Source organism: Amphiprion ocellaris, chromosome 10, assembly GCF_022539595.1.
Source record: "Amphiprion ocellaris isolate individual 3 ecotype Okinawa chromosome 10, ASM2253959v1, whole genome shotgun sequence".
Lineage (NCBI taxonomy): Eukaryota > Metazoa > Chordata > Actinopteri > Pomacentridae > Amphiprion > Amphiprion ocellaris.
The window spans coordinates 35672306-35700149 of record NC_072775.1 but is presented as its reverse complement, the minus strand read 5'-3'; the positions used below and the strand labels follow the sequence as shown (position 1 = coordinate 35700149).

Genomic DNA, 27844 nt, shown 5'->3' with positions numbered 1-27844 from the left:
GTTATTTTTTCCAGCGTTAATAACACCTGGGGGCACTATAAAAAATGTCAAACATCTAGACTGCATGCTTTATTATTTTTTTGTAACATACATAATCCAAAAAGTTAATTTTTTTTATTGAGAATGTATAAAAACTGCGACTTTTCTGAGTTCTCTCTCCTTCATGGTCGTTCTGTTTTTCATCAAGCTGCAGAGAAAAATGAACCTACGGTGAGTAAAAACAAGACAGAAGCAGAAAACTGAAGCTCCTCAGAGTTAAAGGAGGGCTGGTGAGTCAGTCGGAGGATGAGACGCCTCCGTCTGCCATCCAGGACTCAATCTGGACCTGATATCATCTCATTAATAAATAAACAAACATTCATCATCGTCTTCCTGCTATAATTCATGGAGGAAGTCTTCAGCTGCGAGTCACTGCACAGATGACTAATCGCATCAGATGGAAGATCTGAGCAGAAACGTGCACTTTAAGGATGGAAAAGTGACGCTGAGTGTTGTGATCTCAGGGTTTTGTGAAGTTTCCCGGCCACCGTCCAGTTTCAGACTAAGTTCTCCTCCTTTTATCAGACTTTTATCACAGATCTGAGCAGGAACTAAGTCTGCTCTGAGCTATCTAGAGTCCTGTGAAGGCTGAACGATACATCGCTGCACTTGTTGCCTCCACACAGTTAGTCTGAACTTTCAAATCAATCAGTCGAGTCATCCGCTGAAAACTTCTGTAGTTTTTTCATATCGCTAAATATATCAAAAATAAACGAAATGGTACAATGTCAAAGTGACCAAAAGTGATGCAAAATGGACACAAAGGTGCACAAAATGACCAGAAAGAGATGAAAACTGACTGAAAGAGACACAGAATGAACACAAAAATGCACAAAAAGACCAAAGAGAGACTGAAACTAACTAAACAAGATGCAAAATGAACACAAAGGCACAAAAAATGAGAAGAAGGGGATCAAAACTGACCAAAAAACCCAAAATACTCAAAACAATGCACAAAATGACAAGAAAGACATTAAAATTGACCAAAAAGGCCGTAAAATTAACTCAAAAAGTCAAAAACAACAGCAAAGAGACAAAAATGAATTTAAGAAACCTGTGAAACAGAGACTACAATATTGAACTTGCTGTTCTAGCATCAGCACTGAATCTAAAATAATAAACTTCATACAGCAGCAGGTTCTCACCAGTTTCCGATGAAGCGAGGGTCGCTCTGGTCGATGTTGACGGCCGTCTTCGGGTCGACGTAGAATCCGATGAGGACGCCTCCCAGTAGGTATCCGGCCGCCGGTCCCAGAGCTCCCATCACATACATGATGGCTGAGGACGGAAAAAATATCAGAAATGAGCCGACAGACACAAAAAGATCCATCTGGAGTCAGTTCACATCAACAGAGCTCCAGCATTCAGTCTAGTTTCTCCATCAGGCCCACAGAAAAATAGATTTATTTAGCTGATAGACATTCAACTGACTCCATTTGCTGCTGAGATGAAAAGCAACTTCCATCCATTATCTATACACCGCTTAATCCTCACTAGGGTCATGGGGGGGCTGGAGTCTATCCCAGCTGACTCAGGTGAAGGCAGGGGACACCCTAGACAGGTCACCAGTCTGTCACAGGGCTACATACAGAGACAAACAATCACTCTCACATCCACACCTACGGGCAATTTAGAATGATCAATTAACCTCAGCATATTTTTGGACTGTGGGAGGAAGCCGGAGTACCCGGAGAAAACCCACGCATGCACAGGGAGAACATGCAAACTCCATGCAGAAAGATCCCGGGAAAGCCGGGACGCGAACCAGGGATCTTCTAGCTGCAAGGCGAAAGTGCTAACCACTACGCCACTGTGCAGCCCCATGAAAAGCAATTTTCCAAAAAAAATTGTGAACAAAAACAGAATAAAATCCTCTGATACTGAAACCTAAAACATCTGGTAAAGTAACTTGTGGTTTTCCTATTAATTAAATAAGAAATGCAGAAAATATTTAGTGAAAAATTCAGTGAAAAATAAAAACAATCAGTAAAACTATTTAGTTGTTTTTTACAGAATTTGATGTTCACTTTTCACAAAAAGGAATAAAAACTGACACAAAAAACAACAGGAAATGCTTTGAAAATGTCAATACACTGAATAAAAAAGAAACAGAAAAAGAAATGCAGAAAATATTTTAACAATGTTGAGGAGCAGCAGAGGTAAACAGAAGACAATAAACAATGAAGAGCACATTGTTGTTAAATGAAAAACACAGAATAAAATGATTTAAATGAAATATCTCCACTCAGACAGATGAGTCGTTCAAGGACCGTCAGAAAGTTGAAAATCCAATGAATCTTTCTGCTTCTACAGTTTCTGGCTGATAAACTTCTTCTTCTACGTCTTTGAAACCTTCAAAAGGTTAATAAATAAAATGATTTAGGATGTTTAAGGAAACAAAAACACATCAGATCTTCTTCATAGTAACATCTTCACTCTTTTTATTCCTTTATTAACAGTCAGCTGATCGTCTCATTTAGTCTCTTTCAGTCGCTGGTTTTCTGAGTTTCTGTGTTTTGGGACCTGAACGCCTCCTGAGAGGTCGAAGTATCAATTATCCAAACTCCCCGACATCTGCTGTTACATAACGGGTCGGACCAGAACTAATCTGGACCATGTGAGTCTCCATGTGTCCGGATCACATGACGCCTCCTTCAGGGTCAGATTCCTCCAATTAGAGGGAATTAACATCTTTAAATCTTTGGCCCGACTTGAAACGAACGCAGAAATCTGGTGGCGTGACTGAAAACTAAAGCTGCAGCAGCAGAAGGCTTATCTAAGAGGACTGGGTCCAGACCAGGGTGCAGACCAGGGTCCAGATCGCTTATCTAAGAGGACTGGGTCCAGACCAGGGTCCAGACCAGGGTCTAGACCGCTTATCTAAGAGGACCGGGTCCAGACCAGGGTCTAGACCGCTTATCTAAGAGGACCGGGTCCAGACCAGGGTCCAGACCGCTTATCTAAGAGGACCGGGACCAGTCCAGGGTCCAGATCGTTTATCTATGGGTTCTGGGTCCAGACCAGGGTCCAGACCGCTTTTCTAAGGGTTCTGGTTCCAGACCACTTATCTAAGAGGACCGAGTCCAGACCAGGGTCCAGACCAGTGTCCAGACTGCTTATCTAAGAGGACTGGGTCCAGACCAGGGTCCAGAACGCTTATCTAAGGGTTCTAGATCCAGAATTCAGACAAGGGTCTAGACCAGGAGGTTCAGATTCACACATTCATAGTTGATTCTTTGTTGTTGTTTTTTTTTTACATTTGATTGAAGGTTTTGATTAAACTGTTCACACTAGGATACATCCCATAATACTGATGATCACTAGGATACATCCCATAATACTGATGATCACTAGGATACATCCCATAATACTGATAATCACAGCTGGTTCTAACATGGACTGGAAAGGTTTGGAGCCATTTTGAACCATTTTATTGTAACTTCAGTAAATGTTTAACTGATCTAAGGCAGGTTTGGAATCATCTGGACACATTTTGAAGAGACTTTGGATGAAACAAAGTCTTTTCAGATAATTTCTGAGACATTTTTAACAAGTTGTTGTCATTCTGGTCAAGGTTCAAGTCACTCTGGAAAAGCTTTGAGGCATTTTGGACAGATGTTAGGAACTCTGGACACATTAGGAGTCATTCTGAGAAGGATTTGATGCAGTTTAAAGAAGATTCAACCATTTTAGTAACTTTGGACAAACTGAAACAGATTCCTACGTCATAGATATTAAACTGTTCACACTAGGATACATCCCATAATACTGATGATCATAGCTGGTTATAGAGGAAATGAACAGAAACCAGATCCAGTGTTCAAACTGTGATGCCTGGATGGATTTAAACTGGTGTCAGTTTCTACCAGAACTCAGATGTGTTTCTCCTCCTAAATGTCATGGTTCTATCTGCTGGACTGATGAAGTTCTGAGGATCAGAAATGATGGAAAAGTCCAATAAAAAGTGATAAATCTGGACCCAACTCTATGGACTTGAAGGACCTGGAATGTTCTCAGTGAGACTAAACTGAAAGACTGGAAGCAGGAAAGGAGAACGTCCTCTGGAGAAAGTTCTAGAGTAGACCTACTGACAACTGGAGAAAGTTCAAGAGTAGACCTACTGACAACTGGAGAAAGTTCTAGAGTAGACCTACGGACAACTGGAGAAAGTTCTAGAGTAGACCTACTGACAACTGGAGAAAGTTCTAGAGTAGACCTACTGACAACTGGAGAAAGTTCTAGAGTAGACCTACGGACAACTGGAGAAAGTTCTAGAGCAGACCTACTGACAACTGGAGAAAGTTCTAGAGTAGACCTACTGACACCTGGAGAAAGTTCTAGAGTAGACCTACTGACAACTGGAGAAAGTTCTAGAGTAGACCTACTAACACTTGGAGAAAGTTCTAGAGTAGACCTACTGACAACTGGAGAAAGTTCTAGAGTAGACCTACCAACGATTGTCCAGTTGTCGGTAGGTCTACTCTAGAACTTTCTCCAGGGGACGTTCTCCTCTATGGACTTGAAGGACCTGGAACTCTGAAATATTCCCAGTATGAAGGTAGAACTCTGATTATTGATAAAGGTACTGGAGGTTTTTCTTGTTGCGCTGAAGCATGAAAACTAAGATGTCTGCGTTTAAACTCCCAGCCCGTCCTCATGGTTTATGGAGTTTATTCCTCTGTATTCCAGCCTCCATGTTACATCACCAGAGTCTGGATGATGGAGCATCCTGGATAATCCCTGATCCAGCCGGGGAGGAAAACCCTCGGCTGGCAGCCTGCTGGGTTACACAACCGGCTGCAGATAAAGACGAGCAGAAAATGTAGAAGAAATTTCCAGGTCCTGTTAAATAGTGGGAAAAAGTCTGAAAAACCCCTCTCTAAAAAAAAAACCCATCATTTCATAGTTTGACTGGAATGTATGAACAATTTACGGCTATTTAACAGATTTTCTTTTGTTAAATTACATTAAATTACTTTACATATAGACTGAAAACAGTAATTAACGTAAGCATCAGTCCGGATTATTAAAAATAGTAGTTTATTGCTTTATGACATCAGTGTAGAATTATTTTAGGTGTATTAAAATCAGTAGAAATAAAGTTATGTTACAGATATCTGCCTTTATTTGACATTAAAAACAATATATATATATATTAATCTTATATTATTGCACATACATTTGTTGTTTTTATATTGCTTTTGCACATATTTTTGTTTCTTTGCACATCTTTCTTTAGTTTTTTTGGTGGTCTTGCACAGTCATTACTTTTGCACATATTTTTATGACATTTTGTGGATTTTACACATTTTCAGCTGGCTTTTATTGCTGCTTTTGCAAATTTTTTTGTTCCTTTTGCACAGTTGTTGATGCTTTTTGATGCATTTTGTTGCTTTTGCGCATTTTCAGTTGGTTTATGTTGCTCTTGTATATATTTATTTTTGCTTATTGGTGTTTTTGCACATATTCTTCTTACTTTTGCAGATTTTTGATGCTTTTTGCTGCTTTTGAACCTTTTTTGTTGCTTTTCTACATATTTTCAGTTGCTTTTTGTTGCATTTTCACATATTTATGTTTCATTTGTATATTTGTTGATACTTTTAGTTGCTTTTGCACTTTTTTGTTGCTTTCTGTACATATTTTTAGGACATTTTGTTGCTTTTGCACATATTTCTGTTGCTTTTTGTTGCTTCTGCACGTTTTTGCTGCTGCATGACTGATTTTATTCTATTTCTTTGGTTTTTTGCACACTGTGTATTTCCTATATTGTGGGTTCTTGACTGTGATTGTCGTTGCTGTAACAAAATAATTTCTTGCAGAGGATCAATCATTTTTCTTCGTATCCGTCTGTCTACAGGTTCTTGGTTGTTTTAAAGCTGCTTCGTGCAGAAACTTGGTTTGTTTGTCGGTTGTTGTTTGTTGTCTTTTGTGTTGCTGAGCGAGGAGCTAATGTGGCGTTCGGACAGACAGACGGACTGCTGAGGCCGAGATGGAAACACAGCAGAGGGAGGCACAATGAAATGTTATGGGATGGCGGCGTTGCCGTGGCAACCTGCTGACACAGCACTGTCTGGTTACAACTTCCCAGCGGGCTGCAAAGAACCGACATCCCTGAAATCTGTGTCCAGGCCTCCTGCTCGCTGAAGAGTCTGTTCAGCTCTTCGACGGACGAACCAACGTCCAGCTGAACGGAAGCAGAACTCACAAAGGTCTCCTAGCACTATCACACAGTTAGAATGATGGAAACCGTAGAAAACAAAAAATAAACACGCAATTTCTTTAATTATATATTATTTTGGTCATTTTATATCTTTATGAGTTCATTTAGCATCACATTTTAGCTGTTTTATATCCTTTAGTGGTAGTTTAGCGTCTCATTCTGGTTGTTTTTCATCATTTTGGGGTTGTTTTGTGTCACATTACAGCAGGTATGATTTGTTCACAGACCAGATTAATTCCTCATTCACTCCAGTAAAACATTCACAGTATGAAGGTAAATAAAGTTACTACGGATACAGAACAGCTGATTCTGAGGAGGTTAGGTGGGAAGTTTTATCAGATTTGGTTGATTATACACTAAATTATCCTGACTTAAGGGTCAAAAACCAGCCAATGTTTGTGGACCAAAGCCAAATGAGTCAGAAAAGCAGATTTATTTCCCTGAACTTGAGTCAAAGCAGACGTTTCTTCATGATCAGTACTTCGGAACCACGGTTCTGGAGAACATAGAACTCAGCTCTGGGCTCATGTGTGGACCAGAAACATGATGAAGCGCTCCAAACCGTGAAACCCGGCGAGGACCAGATTGTGTCTCTGAGTTGTCGCATTAAAATTTCAAGTGGCTGCAGCTCGTCGCTGTGCAGCCAAACAGAGCGTCTCTTATTGGGGCTACAAAGCAATATTGTGCTGAATTATTCTAATGGATGTCTGTTGTGCCTTTGGGCATGATCTCATATGTAGGCTAACGTGAAGCAGTTTGTTCTGGAGGCGTCCACATGGAGGGAATCTGCTCCACAAAATACAGACATTTCAAATGGAATATGTGAAATTTATATATTAAATACAAGACACATTCTCATAAAACTGCACATTTTTGGCATAATTTAAATTGCTTCAGCATAAAATATGGATATTTATACAGATATCGGTGAAATTTGAGATTGATGCATTAAAAGTTTTCTTAAACATTTAAAAAAACAAGCTGCTTGTCGACCCACTTTCACATTAAATGTGATTGTGTTTGAACAACAATATCTGAGGTACCATTAAAGATAAAACCCTGAAATTTTCTGTTATTTTTCATCATGTCATTGATTCAGAATCTGGAATATAAGACAGTAGATCAATAATCTCTGATTATGGCTCAGCTGAAATAAGGAACAACAGTTTTCATGTAATCTCAGACAACTCTGAGTCCTTGTGGACGAGTTTTCAGTAATTTAAGGTAAATTTTGTGCCATTTTATTCACAAATTTAGTGTCATTTTGGAAAGTTTAGAGTCACTAAGGACAAGAAACACACAATTTTTTATCTCTCTTTGCCTGATTTATATGATAAAAAATGAACATTTATAAAGATATTTTTGAACTGTGATTTGTTTTTTAGCTTGTTTGTTTTTTCTTTCATTTAAATCTGAGCGTCTGAACAACAACATCTGAGGAATTATTAAAGATAAGAAGCTGAAAGTTTCTCTCCTATTTCTCATCATGTCACTGATTCAGAAACTGGAATATCGGACAAGTTGATAAAATAATCTCTGATTATTGGTGAGTTGAACTATATTTAAAAAATTTAAGCCACCATCAAAAGTTCCATCTTTGAGCTCATATTAACAAGAAAACTGACATTTAGAACTCGACTAGTGATATTTTCTGAACCACATGTAGCTGCAGGTCATAATATTACAAAACTAAACATACAAAAAAACTTTAATTTGAAATATTTGGTTAGAGAAATGAGAGAAAAGTTATTTTTCTTTAAGTTTAATAACTGATTGAGCAGATTTGAATAGTTGTAGCACAGAAACAGAAATATTGATAAATAGTTCTACAGATTTTTACAGATTCAGAGTCAATGACATGATGAGAAATGAGAGAAAATTTCAGGTTTTTATCTTTAATAGTTCCTCAGATGTTGTTGTTCAGACTCAGATAGAAATATGAGAAAAAACAGCTGAAAGTGGGTCGAAGGGCAGATTTTTAAAAAAATGTTTCTCTGAAGGTTTTTGATATTTTGATCTAAAATTTCACAGATATCATTTTAAATGTTCAAATTTTATGCTGTAAACATAAATTAGATATTAAAATGTACAAAACACAACATTTTCACAGAAATCAGAGATGGAGAAGCAGAATTCTGATGATCTGAGATTAAATGAGCTCAACAGTGAAAACAGATGTTTGTCTTTTTCAAACATCTGTACTCTGACTGGAGAGTTTTTCTTCATTTTTCTTCCATTTGGTTAAAAATACAGCAGCAAGACTTTTTTAAATTTTTCTTTATGAAAACACCTGTTTTTACTCTAATAAACAAAACGACTTCCAGCTTTGTTTGTTTGTTGAGTTTAAAGTCGAGTTTTTATGACATCAGCTTCTTTTCATATTTAACTCATCCATAATCAGAAATTATTTGACCTACTAATGCTTCTAGTATTCCAGATTCTGAATCAGTGACATGATGAGAAATAAGAAAGTTTTTAGGTTTTAATCTTTAATAGTTCCTCAGATATTGTTGTTCAAACAGATTCAAATTTAAATGTGAGCAAAAAAAAGCTGCTGAAAGTGAGTCAACGGGCAGACTTTTTTTAATGATCTCTGCAAGTATTTGATATTTTAAGCTCAAGTTTTACAAAGACAACTTTAAATATCTGGAGTTTGTGGATCAAACAAAGTTCCATCTTTGGGCTCATAATAACAAAAAAAAGCGGCAACATATTATTCAAGAACCATTTTGAAACTCCAGAATTGTGTTCTACATTGATCAGACTGTCAAATATCTCTGTTTGGTGGAAAGTATTTGAGACAGCAAGCTAAAGTCATGAAGCTAATCTATACTAATATTGAAATAAAAGATATGTGGGTGAGGAAACTGACGTCGGTTGGAACTATAACTGAACTTATTCCTCTTGCTGATGCTGCAGGGTTGTTGGAAAGGTGACGTTGTGCAGTTTTGTTTGATTTGTGCTGCAGTAAATACATTTAGAGCAAGGAGACTTTAGCATTGTTAGCGCTAGCAGCAGCGCTACAAACATTCAATAGTCCTGAAGCTGCTGTGTCATGTGAGTTTCCTTTAAATGAGCAAATACCAGGAATGAAGTCTGTCTTTGTCCCGGCAGGACATTCCCAGTTGGAGGGGGTTCTTAAAGAAAACGCTGCATTATCCGAGCAAAGATTCACTGGAACCTCCACTTTAAATCTTCCTGCCGGTTAGCGGTCGACAGAAACCAGAAGCTTTGTTCTGACCGGAGATCAGCAGACAGATGGACTGATCTGTGACGATGAATCTGAGCTGGAAAAGCTTCTGCTGAATCCACAGATTCAATAAGACATCATCTCACGTTCCGTCTAACATAACAACCTAAGTAGGCTAAGCAGCATAAGAGGCCTATCTGTGTACAGTCAGCCCTTTGTGAGCCCTTCATGGTCTGTGTTAAGACTCATGTAAAAAAGACAGTCAAATCTGCAAACCAGCGCTCAATATTAATTATGGGACATTTTGAACGCATTGCAAAATAAAGATCCTTAAACAAAACAACAATAGTCCTTTTTATGCTTCTTCCTGAGCAGGTCGGTCGGCGGTGTTTACACAAATCCTGCCAAAGTCCAGCTGAATGTACAGACAAATGAAACAGCTGGAGATGTTTGGCCTCCAGAACAGATTCAGTTCTCCTAAAAAAGTCTCTGGAACTCCACTGGATTGATAAACACCATTTTTCCAAAAGATATTTGCTCATTTTGGTGCTTTTCAGTGTTTTGTCCAAGACATCAGTCCAAAACATCCCAAAGAAAAGCATCTGAATCTGAACATTTTCATCAAACTATTTATCTGTAGATGGTCGTCTTCATAGAATCCATGTTTCAGCAAATAAATACAGATAATAAAGAGACTCCTCCCTCTAAAGGGGCAAATGGACCCGAAATAAGACTGCAAAGTGCACTATTTATCAGTCAGAAACTGAAGGAAAAGACACAGATCTGTCAAACTGTCAGCTTTCCGACGGTCTTGAACTAACCGTGTGTGACGTTCAGTCGGAAACAAATCTCAGCTTAAAATCACAAATTTAAAAAGTTACCAAACAGTTTGCTCTAAAAACATTCCGTAAAAAACAAAAAATTCTGCCCCTCATGTCGAAACAAAAGAGCCATGAGTGATCTAGCTGTGAGCAACAGCCACGAGGCAAAAATTCAGCAAGTTTTCAGCTGAAATGTGTTGAACTGCAGGCTGTGTTTACAGCGTGAAACCTATTAAAAAATGTGAAATGTAAAATATCAATAGTGTGCAGTTCACCATTTATTCCAGTGTTAGCAACAATTCTGAAAAATGGTTTTACATGTTGACTCCAGGTTTCAAAGTTTTAATAAAAAAATAATAAATAAAGAAACTCTGCATTTGGTTTTCATGTTTTTAAATGTTTCATTATAACTTGTTCTGATGTTTTATATTATTTTCACAGAGCTGCAGATTTTTATACTGCAGTGAAGAATGAGACACTGTGAGGAAAAATGAGACAAATGGATCTGTATTTGAAATATTAAATTTTAAAAAGGCAATTTCTGGAGTTTAGAGGACATGGTGGGAACGAAGTCAGGCTTCGTGGATGAGAGACTCTGGGGATATTTAACATACGATTGAGAGAAACATGTTTGAAAAAATACCACAAAAAGTCACACAATTTCTTCTATCTCAGCAAAATTCTGAATTATGGTGAACAACAGATTCAAGTCTGAACATAAACTAATGCAACTGACTGGTGGGAAAAACCTGACAAAACGCTGCTTCTATTTAAATCAAAGCAAACAAAAAAAGATTTCTGACGTCCGAGACTCGAGTCTGTTCATGACAATTATTATGTTGCCACAAAAAGTTAAAAGACAAGAAAATCTTCACTACTAAAGTGGCTCTTATCAGACATATTCCCTCCTAATGATGGATTCTTATGTATTTAATAGCAGGTGAGATTATTATAAAACTCCAGCTTCAGATGGGCGTTTTTTCAGGACAGGAGACTAAGAAAACCGTTGCTTTCACTGAACCGTGTCCTGATTCCAGTAACTGCAGAAGCTGTCGGCTGCTGTTAACCCACCGACATGCTTCAGTCTGGCTCTGCTCGCCAGGAAAGCCGCCGCCGCTCACCACAAACTGGGAACAAACGCTTCTATTCAGCCGCCACAGAAGAGACTGAATACCAGCGTTTAGTGGTCAAGAGGCTCCGGCCAGACAAACACTCTGGATGCTCTCCAAAGCCACACACTGCAACTTTAAAATCTACGTTTTAAGCTCTTCTCCACACTGGAAAAGAAGAATCTGGTCCAGGAAAATCTTTTTACCTAAACACTTGATAATTAAGTTTGAGAAAAAGCCACAAGTTCACAAAATCACAATTTGTTTGTGTCCGAAAAAACCCAAAACGTATTGGAATTGCAAGAATCTTGAACAGAGAAATGCAGGGGAATAAAAAGATTATCATTTTGTCAGCATTAGATGGAGGAAGGTCTGGGTGTGTTTGTCAGTTCTCTCTAGGAAAAATAATCAGAAAATTTACAGGTGATCGGCCTGAAAGTCCACAATATGTAAAAGATACAACAATTTATTGAGCTATTCCTTCCAAAGCATTCTAAAACATTTCATTTTTTATTGAACGATTCAGCTTCTTGCTTACAAAAAGTCGGTGCTCTAAAAAAATCAGACGCACTAGGGAAAACCCCACCGAAGCCCGTGGCGAGATGACATCACTGTGACATCATCGGGGTTATTTTGTCACAGGCGCAGAGTGAAACGTACATAAAAAATCCAGCAAAACCCGGAGCTACACAGAGGGACCAGGACGAAGCTGAGCTGAAGTTCAGGCTCAGAGTGGAGGAACTGGACCGAGTATCACCGGACGGAGGCCCAACACCGACGTCCACGAGCCCCCTACGTCAAGTCCATCAGTCCTCAGCAGGGAGCCGAGGACACAGAATCCTGGGAGTTTTCAGACCGTGAAGCTTCAATTCTAGGTCCAGACAGCCACAAAAGGAAGTGATGGAGTTAACAAGGTACGACAGAGCGTTTACCACCCAGGGACGGAGGACGCAACCCAACTTTGTGTCTCGGTTACGAGCTTTCATGGTGGTTTTCAGTGAAGCTGTTGAACATTTCAGCTATTTTCTTATGGATGAAGTGTCAAAGTCACTGCTATCTTCTCCTGTATAACCCGAATAACATCAAAGATCATCACAATAGCGGCCTACGAAGTCTGCAGGTGGTAATAACGAGATGGGATGGGCCAGAGCTAACTGGTTAGCTCAACTGGACCCTCAAAATAAAGATCTGAACAATTCCTCCGAGAAGCAGATCACATCTCAAATAAAGAGCCGTGAAGTGCCTGTTGAACTGTCAGATAATATAAAAACTGCAGTTAAACTCAGTCAGTAATATTTTTCCAGAATCGACCAAGTTCCAAGACTATTCCAGATATTTTTTCTGCTTTGTGTTGACAGATTTAGGTGTCTATATACTTTTGGCTACGCAGTATGTTGTATAGGGGAATTTTTCTTAAGTTTTTCACTGCAAATGTTACTTTTTCCATCTTGAATTTAAGACCAATAAGCTGCATTTTGCAAATTACAACTTAATTTCTCTCAGGATTAGTAAAGTATCTTTCTATCTATCTATCTATCTATCTATCTATCTATCTATCTATCTATCTATCTATCTATCTATCTATCTATCTATCTATCTATCTATCTATCTATCTATCTATCTATCTATCTATCTATCTATAAAGTGTTTCTTTGCTAAATGCCATTTCATTTCATTTTTATTCTCCAACCTGGAAACCAACCAGGCAGAATCGTACCACCGTCCAGCTGCCCGGCTGATCAAAGCTTCTCCCTTTTTGCTGCTCTGGTTGTTTTAAAAAGAACAAAGAGGTCGGACCACAGCCGAGCCTCTGTGGGACTTTCACTTTCCCCCCCAACAACAGGAATGCTCATAAGACCTGCCCTGTTCCCTCCACCTTCCCCTGCTCTGTTTCATAACCCGGCTCTCATTTGCTGGGTTAATTAGGTTTTCCTTGTTTGAGACTACTGGGGCGAGAATTTCTGGGGAAGCATGTGAACTGGGAAAAGAGGGAGGCGGTCTGGAGGTCACACAGTTGATTTGGCTGCAGGACTTTCTGGAGTAAGTCTCAGATATGTAGGCCGTGTTGGAGGCCAACCAGAGGAACCCGGTGCCACCGTTTTATGTTTGAACCGAGACTCCAGTCTGCAACCAAGATGGCCGCATATGAGAACATTTTTTCAGACTGTTCAAGTGGTCACACTGGTGTGAGTGTTGGATAATATCTGGCTGCTCTGGTTGAAATTAGACCTTTTCCTTCTCCACTGGCTGAGTCAACCTCTACCTTTCCAACAAGCAAAATAACCCTTTTATTTACACTACCGTTCAAAAGTTTGGGTCACTCAAACATTTCCATGTTTTCCATTAAAACTCCCACTTTTATCCATGTGCTAACATAACTACACAAGGGTTTTCTAATCATCAATGAGCCTTTCAACACCATTAACTAACACAATGTAGCATTAGAACACAGGAGTGATGGTTGCTGGAAATGTTCCTCTGTACCTCTATGGAGATATTCCATTAAAAATCAGCTGTTTCCAGCTACAATAGTCATTTACCACATTAACAATGTCTACACTGGATTCATGACATATTTAATGTTATCTTTATTCCAAAAAAAATGCTTTTCTTTCAAAAATAAGGACATTTCTGAGTGATCCAAAACATTTGAATGATAATATAAGTTCATTTCTGACATAGGAAACTATTTTGCAAACAAATCGTGCTGATGCAACCACTCCAGAAAACACCAGCGCTGCCAGCTCTGGTTTTAACTGGTAGATGAGCTGCAGGACACACATTGACCAGTACAACTTTAATACTTTAGACAACAGTAGCCAATTCCAAGGCTGTATTTGAAGGCTGAATATGAAGGCGGTTTCATTTCATTAAGACATGTAGACTCCTTGGAATGTGTCCTTCATTTCCACAGCTGAAGGATGCATCAGGTGGATGCTTCGCAGCCCAACAGCTCCCAAAATTCATCGGTGATGATACAAATCCGAAAAAACTTAAAATTTGTTTTTAAAAAATTGATTAAGTTATGTGAAATTGACGTGAGCTGCTGCAATTTAAAACTTTCCAGTTGCACGGCTTCAGTGTTGGAGTCGTATTTTACTAAATTTGTGGCGATTTTGTATTTTAAGTTCAAATTAGTGTAAATGTTAACAGATTTAAACAAGCCCTGAACGTTTCTTCTTTTTCAGACAGTTCAGTCTAGTACAACCGTTACAGTACAAACACCTGAAGTTCTTCAAGTATAGAGAAAATATTAAAAACAAAAAGCACAGTTTTAGGATAGGCTGCACAGTGGTGTAGTGGTTAGCACTTTCACCTTGCAGCTAGAAGATCCCTGGTTCACGTCCCGGCTTTCCCGGGATCTTTCTGCATGGAGTTTGCATGTTCTCCCTGTGCATGCGTGGGTTTTCTCCGGGTACTCCGGCTTCCTCCCACAGTCCAAAAATATGCTGAGGTTAATTGATCATTCTAAATTGCCCGTAGGTGTGAATGTGAGAGTGCTTGTTTGTCTCTGTATGTAGCCCTGTGACAGACTGGTGACCTGTCTAGGGTGTCCCCTGCCTTCACCTGAGTCAGCTGGGATAGACTCCAGCCCCCCCATGACCCTAGTGAGGATTAAGCGGTGTATAGATAATGGATGGATGGACAATTTTAGGATTAGGTAAAACTACATCATCATAGTTTATTGTCTTATTCTTAACTTTGTGATAAAAATTTGGCAGTCCAGGTTTCTAGACTACAGGTGCGGTGCTACAGTAAGCAGGAAGTCTGTCGAAGGTCTGACCATTGCGTCCTTAGAAGGATACAGCCTCTGAATTGGGACACGGATAGTGTTTGTCCAAGAACTAACTAACTAACTGAGATAGTTCAGGAAAACCTCTTCCTGTTTCAACACATTGATATTTTGAATACAAACAAATGGTTTTGAACTTGACTGGTCGAGTACTACAACCAAAATGGTTGTATCCAGTTTGTGAGGGTGTGGAAGGTAAAATGGTTGGTTTTCTGCAAGCACACGATGACCACTAGCATAGCTACAGTGATAGATACTGTGGTTGAAACCAGACGCAGGAGACAAATCAGTGGCAGTACGTATTGACTAGACTATGACGCTTCATCAACAGGATCATAAACACCCATCACATCTCCTGATAATTCAGCTTCTTCGCCCTACATCACCATTCAGGTGTCCTAGTCCATGGTTGCCTTTATAAGATGGTCTACATACACCCAAGACCCAGTGTCCTCCATCACCTCCACCCGATCTCAGACCAGATTAGGTAGAGGTTCAGACCAGCACCTCCAGATGTTAGCGGCTTTCTTTAATTAATGTGAATCAAGGTTACATGATCCCTTTATACTTATGTTTAAGAGCGCACATGTATTCATCTGTGTGTTTTTCATTGTTGCATTAACATTAAAATTATTACCTATGTACGTACGGGAAGTTAAATTCAAAACAAAAACTTTTTTTTACCTTTTGTATTTATAAAAATTAGGTCATTAAAAGCAACCAATAAATAGTGATTGAAATTAAAACTTTTTATTGTGACAGATTTTTTCAGTTTAAAGAGCTTTTTCTTCTTCACTGCCTCTCCATGCCTGAAGCAAGACAAAGCGCTACTGACCTGATTATTTTAACAACAAAATGAGAAGAAAGAGGTGAAAGGAAAGGTCCGACTGATGATAAAAATCCATGCGATCCAACTGAACCACTGAAGAAAAAAATCACTAAATTTATTACCACGGCTAATGCAGAACTAGGGCGACGGAATTAATCAAATAATAATAATTACCCTTGATTGAAGTAACATGACCGGCTATAAAACCAATGTTCAAAATGCTCTGCTTGGAGAAAGCTCTCTTGGTTTCAACTTGCCTTCTTTCAGCATTTTAAGCTCATTTTTGGTCTCATCCCTGTCTGAATTGTTGTGCTACAGAATCTCAGTGGAGACTAGAAGCTTTTCTTAGCAGAGCTAACAAACTAGCTTCTATTTTAGCCTCCACAGGTAGCATTCAGGTACATGATCGACAAGAAGCTTGTGCTCAGCTTACATCAGTAATATCTAACAACCTCCAGGACAAGACATATGCGAAAACTAACACATTTTCACACAAAAATATTCGCAAATATTGCAAAGTCTCGAGTTACTGTCAAGTTTTACATCAGTGAAAAACTAGCAAATGCAGAAACAACCACTCATCAGCATTTAAGACTGAAGAAAACCAACTAAAGAGCAATCAAGTCATGTGCTGGTTAGTCTGGAACCAACTGTGAGGCAGATTTTATCATCCAACATCGCCGCTGGACCTGAGTGACTCTAATCCAGCTGAATGGAAGCAAATCCCTGCAAGCAGATCCAGATCTGATGGAAATCCTCCACATAATGCTGTTATAGCTGCATGTTAAAAGTCCACAGCTTTAGACGGGAATCACAGGTGTCCACATGGCAGCATGTCAGCATCAACCAAAAGAAATCCACCCAAGGGGTAAAAACATGTGATTTCCAGTTATCATGAGGTCAACTTTAGTCTTTTGTAATAAAGTTCAACGTTCAACTTAAAAATATCTCTCCTCAGTGCATTAGTCACTGAGAACCTGAGTTTTAAATATAAACTCAACAGGTACAGATCTGAAGAGTGTTTGCAGCTACAGTCTATGGCAATTCAGCTCAGACTCACGACAACAAAAAAATACCAGAAATATGCAGAATTTTACAATCTACCACTTTGTCATCCACCTTTCTTCTGTTTGCCTGGATGTTCTCAATGTTTTAAACTAGAACAGCACCAGATAATTAATCCATCGGCTTCCACTAGCTGATGACTGGTTTAAAGATCAATGAACCACTTCAGTCCCTTCTCAAGCAGAAGCAAATCATTTGCTGATCTGCCTCTAAAATGTGACAGTTAGCTGCTTTTCTTTGTCAGATATGAAAGGAAGCTTCACGGTTATTGTGTTTGGTTGGACGAGATGAGAAACAGAAAACAGATGTGGAATACCAAACTGAGGAACAAGTTGGGTTTCCGATCAGTTCGTCAGCCGGCCAATCAGGACGTTTGATTAAATTTATGTCACATACAAACCATGACTTCGCCTCGACCCCAAATGAAGCCAAACGTGTTCTTCACTAATACAGGAGGTCCTCGGTTTATGACGCCATCAACCTACGGTGTTTCATCATTATATCAGAGCTGGTTACGTGGAACTAGGTGATGATTGGAGCGGATGAATACGTCGTCACACGGCGCTATCAGACGGCTTTTTCTACATTCTCTGGTTGTACGCCACCTTAGATTGTGCTACATTCACTAACTTTTTGCCCTTAATTTGGCTCCCAAACTTAAATCAGACTCTATAGTGACCCTCTGTCATGAATGAGTGAGACTTAATCCCATTCTCTGGTCGTTTATTCATACAGTAGCCTTCATACAGGCTACTGTGGGCTGTAGCCAACGCCAGAATAACTAGAAAAACCCCATAACTTAGCTACAGAATTAGCCACCATTCCCAGCTCTCTCTACTACTGACTCTCAGCCAATCAGAGGTGAGCTAACTAAATGTGGAACGGTCACTGACATTAGGTAAATCTGGAACTGAACAATAAACATTGAATCCTCAACATCAACAACAATATCAGTCGGTTACAATATTGTGTTATCTTCTTGTAAAATGACACATGCATGAAAGTCGTTGGTATTCATGACTTTTCTGGAGAACTGATCGATATCGTGATACACGGAACGGCTTTGTTTACATTTCTGTCGCAGTTCCGACTTATAGCAAAAATCAACTTAGGTCGGGCCGTAGGAACGGAACTCGGACGTAAGTCGAGGACCTCCATATCTGGATTCAAACTAGAACCACAAATTAATAATCGAACATCTGATAAGTAAAACTCTTAAAATCTCAAGAGAATTTTGCTGATTTTCCTGGATTCTATTAAAGTAACTTGGATATGTTTGATTTTTCACCGTTCGTCGCATGAAATTACCATTTTGTAAGGAGATCAGAATACCTGGCGGTTAGTTGTTTATGTCCGTTATCTGTAACCAACTGCAGCCAAGCGACAGATAAAAACAGTTTTTCCTCACAAATTCACACACATTTGTCAAAATGTGAGGTTTGTTTGTGATATTATTACAGAGCTGCCACTCACGACTACTTTTGTTCATTTAAAGGATCAATTTTCCTCCGAAAACCAAGTTCATTCTATCTGGACAGCTTCTATAGCAATAAATAATGCAGCACAGGACTAAATGGACGGTTCACATATTAAAGTGCAACACTGGAGAATTAAATAGAAACTCAACGTGACAAAAACAAACTGAACAAAAGACTCCAAAAGAAATCCATGTTTCTATTAAATCCCTTAACAAAGCCAAAGGTTCAGTCTGTACGTTAAACAAAGTGCAACATGGAGGCGTGGATGTTGTACAGCTTAGAGCGGCTAAATCAGTTCATTTTTTCCCTTTAACTTTGGTAGCAGCTTTGAGTTCAGTGGAAACAGCTGCATCCTCAGACATCCGCCGTCTTTAACACCTGTGTTTGGTGAGTTTGTCAGTCGATGTCATAAAAGAGTTTTAGTTTTAATGAACTTCTTCTGTTTTCTGACATCTGTAAATGAGAGCAGCTTTACTGTGAATTTAGTTCTATTAAAATACCCTTAATGTGAGCTCAGCGAGCAGGAGAGAAGCTGATGGATGGAAACTGCTCAGTTTAAAAACCATCTTCTACTTCTGTGATCATCTGGAGAACTCGAATGCTTTTGCAGCCTCTGGTTTTTGGACTCTGCAGCGGGCGGCCATTTTCTAAAAAGTTCAGCTGACCAATGACTGGAGCTGAAACCGACTGATGGACGGGCAGATGTTTCAAACTGTGGCTGCTCAATTAAAGTCCTTACGATGAGGCTGATCTCAGGTGTTTCTAAAGGCAGCAGCCAACCTGTTGTGTTGGTTATCTTCAGTCTGACGCTGTGAAACTTTCCTTTCTCACATTTTCCTGTGGTTTAGGTTTTTGTGGTTCCTCGCTGGCTAAACTTAACGTCACGTGGACTCAGCAGAGGTTGGTTCATGGCATGCAGTAATCCTGGCCCTGTTTAGTATGAAATGCAGCTTAATTATCTCCACATAAACACCCGCAAATGTTCAGTTCTCTTCTCTCTGACTTACAGAACTTAGAAAACCACGTTCATCTGCTCTGACCAATGAGAACGCTCAACTGACACTGAATATACACAAAAATACCCTGCAAGCTGTACACCTTTTACACTTTCTACACTGAGTTCAAACTTCCCTGAAACAGAGGAGATAATTTAATCACAGTCTCTATTCTATGTATTCAGTTATAGTCACCCTTATTAATGAATGACGGGTCCCAGCTATAACGTGCTGTTAAAACATTACATTTAAAGGATATGGAGTCTAAATGTTGGTTGTTGGTCTTTCTTGATGGCCAACAATCGGCACCAGCCCTGAAAAGAATCCATATGGGTCAATACTTGCTGTCTGTCTGTCTGTCTGTCTGTTGTCTGTCTGTCTGTCTGTCCATCGAGAACTGACTTTTGTAAAAACAAATCATTGCCGGCTGCTGTCCGTTGGTTGAAACACAACCTGAAGGACTCTGCTGAGGACTTGGTGGTGTCATTCGTCTGTTCGCTCAGTAAAACGCTGTGAATAAAACCAGCTCCTGTTTCAGCTGCATTTTGGTGAAAGGCGTGGAGAACCCGGTTCTACTGGTGAGAACAACCCAAACACCCAGACATGCCCAGCAGCTCTTACCGAGGTACAGCGAGGCGTTCTCCTTCTTGACATTGTCGTCCAGGTAGGTGGGTCCCAGTGTGTAGATGGGCGTGGAGCCCATCCCCACCAGGATCTGAGCGATGACGAACAGCGCCACGTACAGGTTGTGCTCGTTGCCCTCCTGGTCTCTGGGACAGGAAGTGATGTCGACGCGGTCCCTGCCGCTGGCGTTGCTGTTCATGCACAGGCCCTCGTTGGCCGAGGACGAGTTGACCTCCTGGATCTGGTATGGCGGTGAGATGAAGTGAGGTAAGGAGAAGAGGGCGGCACCCACAGCAATGAAGATCCCACCTACCGCCAGCCAGCGAGGCCTCTGGCCCCGCCCACCGAAGTAACTGATGAAGACCACCACCAGGAGGCTTCCGATGTCGAAGCAGCTGACCAGGAGGCCCGACTCAGAGCTCCTGAGGCTGTACCTCTTCTCGATGGTAGTGATGACGCTGCTGAGGTAGCCGGACACCATGAGCGACTGGATGAAGGTCAGGTAGCACATGCAGAACAGGAAGCAGCGGGAGTCCTGCAGGATCACGCCGAGGTGCTTCCTGCTGGGCAGACGGATCTGAGCCAACCTGGCAGCAAAGAACCCCGGGGGCTTCCTCCTCACCGTGGTTTTACTCCTGCGGATCTCCGTGTTCTCCATGTACGAACTGGGCCGGTTCAGCGCCGACTTCCCCGGCTTGGGCAGATAGTTGGTTCTGGTCGGAGACTCGGCCTGGAAGGACTCGGTCTTGGCTGGCAGCTGGATGAACTCTGCGCTTTCTTCTGCTGTTGTGGACATCCGTCCTGAGCTAGCCAGCAAGGTTTTCTCTTGAGGCGCCTCTTCGTTTAAAATAGGCAAACTTTTAGACTTGAAGTTGGTACCAGGTTCCTCCAGCTCGCTGGAGAACCTGTCCTCCTTCTGCAGGGACTCAGACAGCTCCACATCCTCGTGGTCGGCCATCGTTTTCAGTCTCTTTAGGGTTAGAAAAATAAGCTGGTCCAAGCCTACATGTACAGTTCAGGGGCTGCTGAACATCACATCCATTATTAAATGAGCATCTACTCCCACAAACAGTCTGCGGAGCCCCAAAACCCCAAATAAACAACAATGACAGCCAATAGAGAGTGGACCTCAGCTCTGCTTATCTGCAGCAGGCAGGACAGTCTCCAGGTTTGTTTATCTTGTCATGCACACTTGCCTTCTGCCACCATCTAATCCGGAGGAGGAGACCTCAGGCCTCCTCAGCTCGCCCGGCGGAGCTCCGGGGCCGCGGCTGTCCGCAGATGCTTCTCAGGACGATGAGGCTCCGAGGCCGGCAGGGATGGAAGGAAGATCCGCATCCTGACGGATCTCAGTCACAATGTCCTCCGCTCTGCATGATCGACCCCCCTCCTCCGAACTCCTCCACCGAGTCAAGGGCAACCCCGACTCCGATGCTGTGGCCGCAGCGGCGGGTTCATGGAGCGGCCAGACTCCTGCTGGGACCCTGGAGAGGAGCGACAGAAGACGGGAATCAGAGAACCGGAGCCGTCGAGGGAACCGGAGAGAGAAAGGAGAGACGGAGCAGAGCCGCAGACCACCGCAGTGCTGCTCAGCTGCTCGGTCGCTGTTTCAAAAACAACTGCGTCAAAGCGCACAGTGCGCACACGCACACCGCACCGGTGCTCTTCAAAATAAAAGCCGCGCCTTCACTATGGAAGCTCATACGTTTATTTATGCTTATACGTGTTTTTTCTTTGTTTTTCTTGTTATTCTTTTTTACGACTGAATGACTGTTACATTTAAGATGTTAAGCTACTTAACATTAAAAATAACACTAAAAATCTTAGTTTAAAAGAACGAACGTGCCTTTATTAAGTCAGATCAAATCAATATTGAATCCCATTATCTTCCGATAAAATTTAAAATTATTTTCTGTGTAGATTCATGAGTCCTAAATATCTGATCAAACCGAAACAGGTGTGTGAATCGTTGTTGTTTACTGATGAATTCGTCCAGAACACGAATTCAGTAATTGCTAGAATTTACATTTAATCAGCCAGTTAATTATACTCACTTTAGCAAAATAGAAGCATTAACTTAATTCTGTAAAACAATATTTGAGATTTCTAGAAAAGCGTGTACGTTTTGGGCAGTCAAACTAAAGCATAAAGTGGAATCATTTACTATTTAGATCCTTTTTAGATACTTAAATCCCCTGTGAAAAAATACAATGTTAGCAGCACTGCTGAACCCCATTAACTTCTTGTAAAATGTAAGAATTTTTTCTCTGTAGATTAATTTGTCCTGGATATCTGATGAAACCTTTACAACCAACACGTTAAACCGGTTTAATATTTCAGTTACAGGCGCATTCATGTGATTTTATTTTGGAAAGCCGCATCGGTGAGCTAGCCGCTGAGCTAACTGCTAACTCACCGATGAATTAAACAACAGCAACAAGGACGACGCTGCGCTGCACCGACCTGGAAGTCTGTGGTAACCGACGCCTTTAAACCTTCGTGTCCGAGCTGCTCTGCACCTTCTGAGGCAGAAAAACCGGTTAGAAATAACACCAAGAAAACATCTTCAGTATGAGCGCCGTCAATGTGCAGTTAAACACTGACAGTCCGCCTTCAAAATAAAGGAACAGCAGCACCCAGCAGTCTGGTCGCACAGTTTAGCAAAAGGACAACATAAAGGAAAAGATGCAAAACGGAACACTAAGCCGTAGAAAATACACATAAATTAGGTTTAAAATAGGCTCTAAAAAAAGCTAAAATTGGGAATATCAGGATTAAATGTGGCAGTGCAGGGACAGGAAGTGACTAAACATATGTGCAATGTCAATTACATATGAAATCATTCAAAACATCACCTCTGAATATTAGCATTATTTCTGACTCCTCATGTCAACAATAAAAACTAAATGATTTTAGAAAGATTTTACTGAAAGTAGAAACTCATTACAACAAAATTCTGTCTCAAATCATCTGATTTTAAAAACTATTTCTGCTCAGCCATCCCTGATTTGCCTGAATTTTTATATAGCATGGATATCTCTCTCTCTCTCTCTCTCTCTCTCTCTCTCTCTCTCTCTCTCTCTCTCTCTCTCTCTCTCTCTCTCTCTCTATATATATATCTATATATATATATATATATATATATATATATATATATATATATATATATATATATATATATATATCAAGATATCTGTACAGCTCGATATAGCCAATACTTTCACAGATACTTATTTTTTCGTCGACCCACTTTTAGCCATTTTTCTTCACACACAGAAATGTAAGTTCGAAGGACAATATCTCAGGACTAAAGATAAAAGAAATTGTCTCTGTTATTTCTCATCATGTCACTGATTCAGAATCTGTAATATTGGATAAGTTGATGAAGTAATCTCTGATTATGGGTCAGTTGAAATATGGGGGAAAAAATGAAGCCATCATGAAAGTTCTGTCTTTGAGCTCATTTTAACAAAACAATGAATAATGCAGAAGTCAACTAGCGACATTTTCTGACTCACATGTAGCTGTGTGTCACAATAAAACAAAACTAAACATAAGACACCATGAACATGGTTCTAAAATGAGCTGTAAACAGCAGAACTTTCTCAGTCCTGGACCTATGGACTGGGTCTATCTATGTCTGCATCATGGCTCCACATGGAAAAGAACTGAACAGAGGAAGAGAAACATCTGACTGAGAGACTCAACAAAGATGGAAAAAGATCCAGGAAGATCAGTGAGAAACTAAAAACCAGAGAAGCACAGAGTCAGCAGGAATCAGGAGGTCTAGAAGGAGTCATAGTACCACTAATCAGGAGGTATAGAAGGAGTCATAGTACCACTAATCAGGAGGTATAGAAGGAGTCATAGTACCACTAATCAGGAGGTATAGAAGGAGTCATAGTACCACTAATCAGGAGGTATAGAAGGAGTCATAGTACCACTAATCAGGAGGTATAGAAGGAGTCATAGTACCACTAATCAGGAGGTATAGAAGGAGTCATAGTACCACTAATCAGGAGGTCTAGATGGAGTCATAGTACCACTAATCAGGAGGTCTAGATGGAGTCATAGTACCACCAAACAGAGCAGATGTGATTACTGTGCGGTGCTACAGCTTTGGATTATTTTAAATTCAAATGATATTAGGCTGACTTCTGCTGCATATTGTATCTGAATAAACAGACAGGAACATCCACATACTTTTAGCCATACAGTGCACTGTTCTTACTGAAAACAACAGGCGGTGACAGAGGGATACATTTGTAAACACTGACCTCTAGTGGAGAACTCAAGATCTGCAAAGGTAAAGATAAAGGACGACGGGTCATTTCAGATCAAAGCAACCAAATCTAAATAAAAAAAAATAGACTGTTTCTCCTCAGAGTGAATGGTGTCTCCTGGATGATCCTGGTTTCTTCTTCCATTGTCTCTAATAGTTCTGAACAATCACTTATCAGTCAGTGAAGGAAAACTCTCACATACAGTCAGTCTGAGGTTTTCATTGAGTTTCTGGAATGAACAATGAATAAAATCAATCATTATTGGACTCTTGTTTAATGTAATGAGTCAAATCATCCACATGCAATATAAGATAATGTTTGCTGTCTTAATAATAATGATAATTACAGTTTGAAGAGTGTTTGTTATAATGTTGTGAAGCCATGCTGAAGAAATCCAAAGAGAAATCATTTACATGAATGGAAACACAAACATGAAGAGAATCAGACTTCAAATCCACAAATGAAACATACAGAATGAAAAATGCTGCAAATCTCTGTGCTGCACATCAGGATGTGGAGAAAGTTAATCAGTACAAATGTTTGAGACATTCAGAGCACAGAGAAGTTTATATCTTCATGAGCAGCGACAGCCTTCAGGACTGAACAGACACAAGAAAGAACCTTGATCACTTCAAGAGAACAACTGTGGAGAACATGTCCAGGAACCATCATGATGTTGGACTGACAGCTGATCTCTTCACAACAATCAGGGACAGAAAATAAAATGCAAAACTACAACACATTTAAGCCCTTTGAAGAATGAATCAGTATCATGCTCTGTGGAACTGGAGCTTTCCACAAAGTAAATGGAATAATGAAGAAGGAGGATCACCTCCACAGTCTTAAGGAAAACCTAAAACCATTAGCAGAAGGTTGATCTTGGACACAGTTGGATGTTTCAACAAGACAATGAGTCCAAACACACATCAGACGTGGTAAAGAAATGGTTCCATCAGGCTGGAATGAAGGTTCTAGAATCAACAGATTCTGTCATATTTCCAGAAGCCCTGTGAAAAACAGACACTTAAACTCTTCACCTCTGTGACTCTACTTCAGTTTAAGGATCTCAGCTGTGTCTCCACCATAATAAACCCAGATTCCAGCATGTAGCGGCTCAGTGAATGTGGTCTGGACTCTGTGGAGGAGAGTCATGGTTTCAGAGATGCTGTAGAAGGACAGAATACCTGCTCTGTGATCCAGGTAAACTCCTACTCTGGAGGAATAAGGACCTGAGATGGGAGTTTAGATGCTGTTGTACATAAATTTAAAACTGTTGTCATAATATTCTAATGCCCAGGATTTGTCATTTTGGCCAAATCCACTCTCATCCCCTGTTCTACTGATACTCTTGTATGCGACTGCTATAGAAGATCCTCCTGTCATCTTCACCTCCCAGTAACAATGTCCAGTTAGACTCTCTCTGCTCAGAACCTGAGACCATCTACTGAATCTGTCTGGATGATCAGGATAATACTGTTGTTGTTTCACTCCTGTTATTTTTCTGTCTCCATCAGATAAAACCAACCATGTGTTTGCTGTGTTTGGATCCAGAGTGATGTCACATGAATATCTTAAGAATCCAGCTCTGGTCTTTGGTTCTGGTTCTGGTCCTGACAGTAAAACATCTGGCTGAGTGATTGTCAGTGAGATGTTTGTCCAGGTGTCCTTCAGAATGTCCTCTAGTTTACCTCTGAGTTCTGACACAGCTGCTGTCACCTCCTCAAAGTGTCTCAGAGGACGGATGTTGATGCTGGATGAGTGTTTGAACTCACTGAATGCTGACACTGAGGGGAGGTTGTGGAGAAACTGGCTGTGATCTGGTGTATCTGAGAGCTGCTTCAGCTCAGCGTCTTTCCTCTCCAGATCCCTGATCTCCTGCTCCAGCTTCTCCTGAAGCTCTTTGACTCGACCCTCTTCAATCTCCTGCTGGGATCTGATCTGCTGCTCCACCTCAGAGCTTCTGTTCTGGATGAGATGGATCAGCTCGCTGAACATCTTCTCACTGCCCTCCACTGTTTTATCAGCAGAGACCCTGATGTCCTTCAGCTCCTGTTGAAGCAGCTTCACATCTTTCTGTCTGTCCTGGATTCTCTGCTGGATGTTCAGTTGACCCACCTCCAGCTCTTTCTGCCTCTCAGTCCTTTCTGCTGCAGCTGAGACTGTGTCGTGGCCTTTATGTTCCTCCACAGAGCAGAGATAACAGATAAACTGCTGATCAGTACGACAGAACATCTTCATCACCTCATCATGACGGGAGCAGACGTTCTCCTGGAGGTTCTTGGAGGGCTCCACCAGCTTGTGCTTCTTTAATGGAGGTACATCATAGTGAGGCTGAAGGTGTTTCTCACAGTAAGAAGCCAAACAAACCAAACAGGACTTGACAGCCTTCATCTTCCTCCCAGTGCAGAAATCACAGGCCACATCTCCAGGTCCAGCATAGTGGTGGTCAGCAGGAGCAGCTTGGAGTCCAGTCTTCTTCAGCTCCTCCACTAAAGCTGCTAACATGGTGTTTTTCAAAAGAACGGGCCTCGGTCTGAAAGTCTTCCTGCACTGAGGGCAGCTGTGGATTCCCTTCTGGTCTTCATCCCAGAAGGTATTAATACACGTCATACAGTAGCTGTGTCCACAGGGAATAGTCACCGGATCCTTCAGTAGATCCAGACAGATGGAACAAGAGAAGGTGTCTTGGTCCAGCTGAACTCCTTTCTGAGCCATTTTCTCCTCTGAGCAGCAGCGACTGACTGAGTTTCATTTCCTCGTAGCTGAAACTGTTCTGAGCTCTGATCTCTATGTCATGTGTTCCTGCAGTGAATAGTTCCACCCCCCTTGGTTCCACTTCCATCATGCTGGTTCCACCCATCCACACAGTGCAGATCTAGAGGGGAGGAACCAGGAGGAGGGAGGGTTGTCAGGCCGATTCATTCAGGAAGACACTGAGAGTTTAACATGTGTCCTGCTGAGCCTAGATGGCAGCAATAATTTAATAACTGAAAGGAGAAGGTTTTCACACCATATAAATCAGCTGTGGACAACAAACACTGGTTCTAATGACTCCTAAACCTCTTTATTTTCCTGAAACACATGCATTTTTTAAAATTTCATAAGGTTATTAAAGATCTTCTTAAAATATGATGCAATCTGCTGGGTCAACAATATACATACAACAACTTGAATTATCAGCTTTAAAGATGTAGAAAGTTTCATGACCTCTTAACTTCTCCTGAGTGATTATGATTGACTACAGCTGCTGACTCCTTTGAGCCATTTTTAATAGAACCATTAGATCCACTCATTAGATTCAAACACTGCAGTGAGAAAGTCTGAGGAGCTCAGCAAACATCTGAAAAAAACAATCATTGACTTGAACAAGTCAGAAAGTCACTTGGAGCCATTTCAAA

General features: G+C 40.7%; 1 protein-coding gene and 1 pseudogene across 1 annotated transcript in view; both read right to left on the bottom strand.

The window, feature by feature from the left end:
- The window catches only part of LOC111563110 (solute carrier organic anion transporter family member 5A1-like), a 42139-nt gene extending 20345 nt beyond the window's left edge, over window positions 1–21794 (bottom strand). The window contains exons 1-2 of the mRNA XM_023262027.3: window positions 20161–21794; window positions 1185–1317 (exon numbers count right to left, since the gene is read on the bottom strand). Coding sequence (XP_023117795.1) covers window positions 1185–1317; window positions 20161–21121 — 1094 coding nt within the window. The 5' untranslated portion in view covers window positions 21122–21794. The remainder of the gene's footprint in view (window positions 1–1184; window positions 1318–20160) is intronic.
- Window positions 21795–24708: 2914 nt separating this feature from the next.
- On the bottom strand, window positions 24709–27397 carry LOC129349941 (tripartite motif-containing protein 16-like; annotated as a pseudogene).
- Between the last annotated feature and the right edge of the window lie 447 nt (window positions 27398–27844).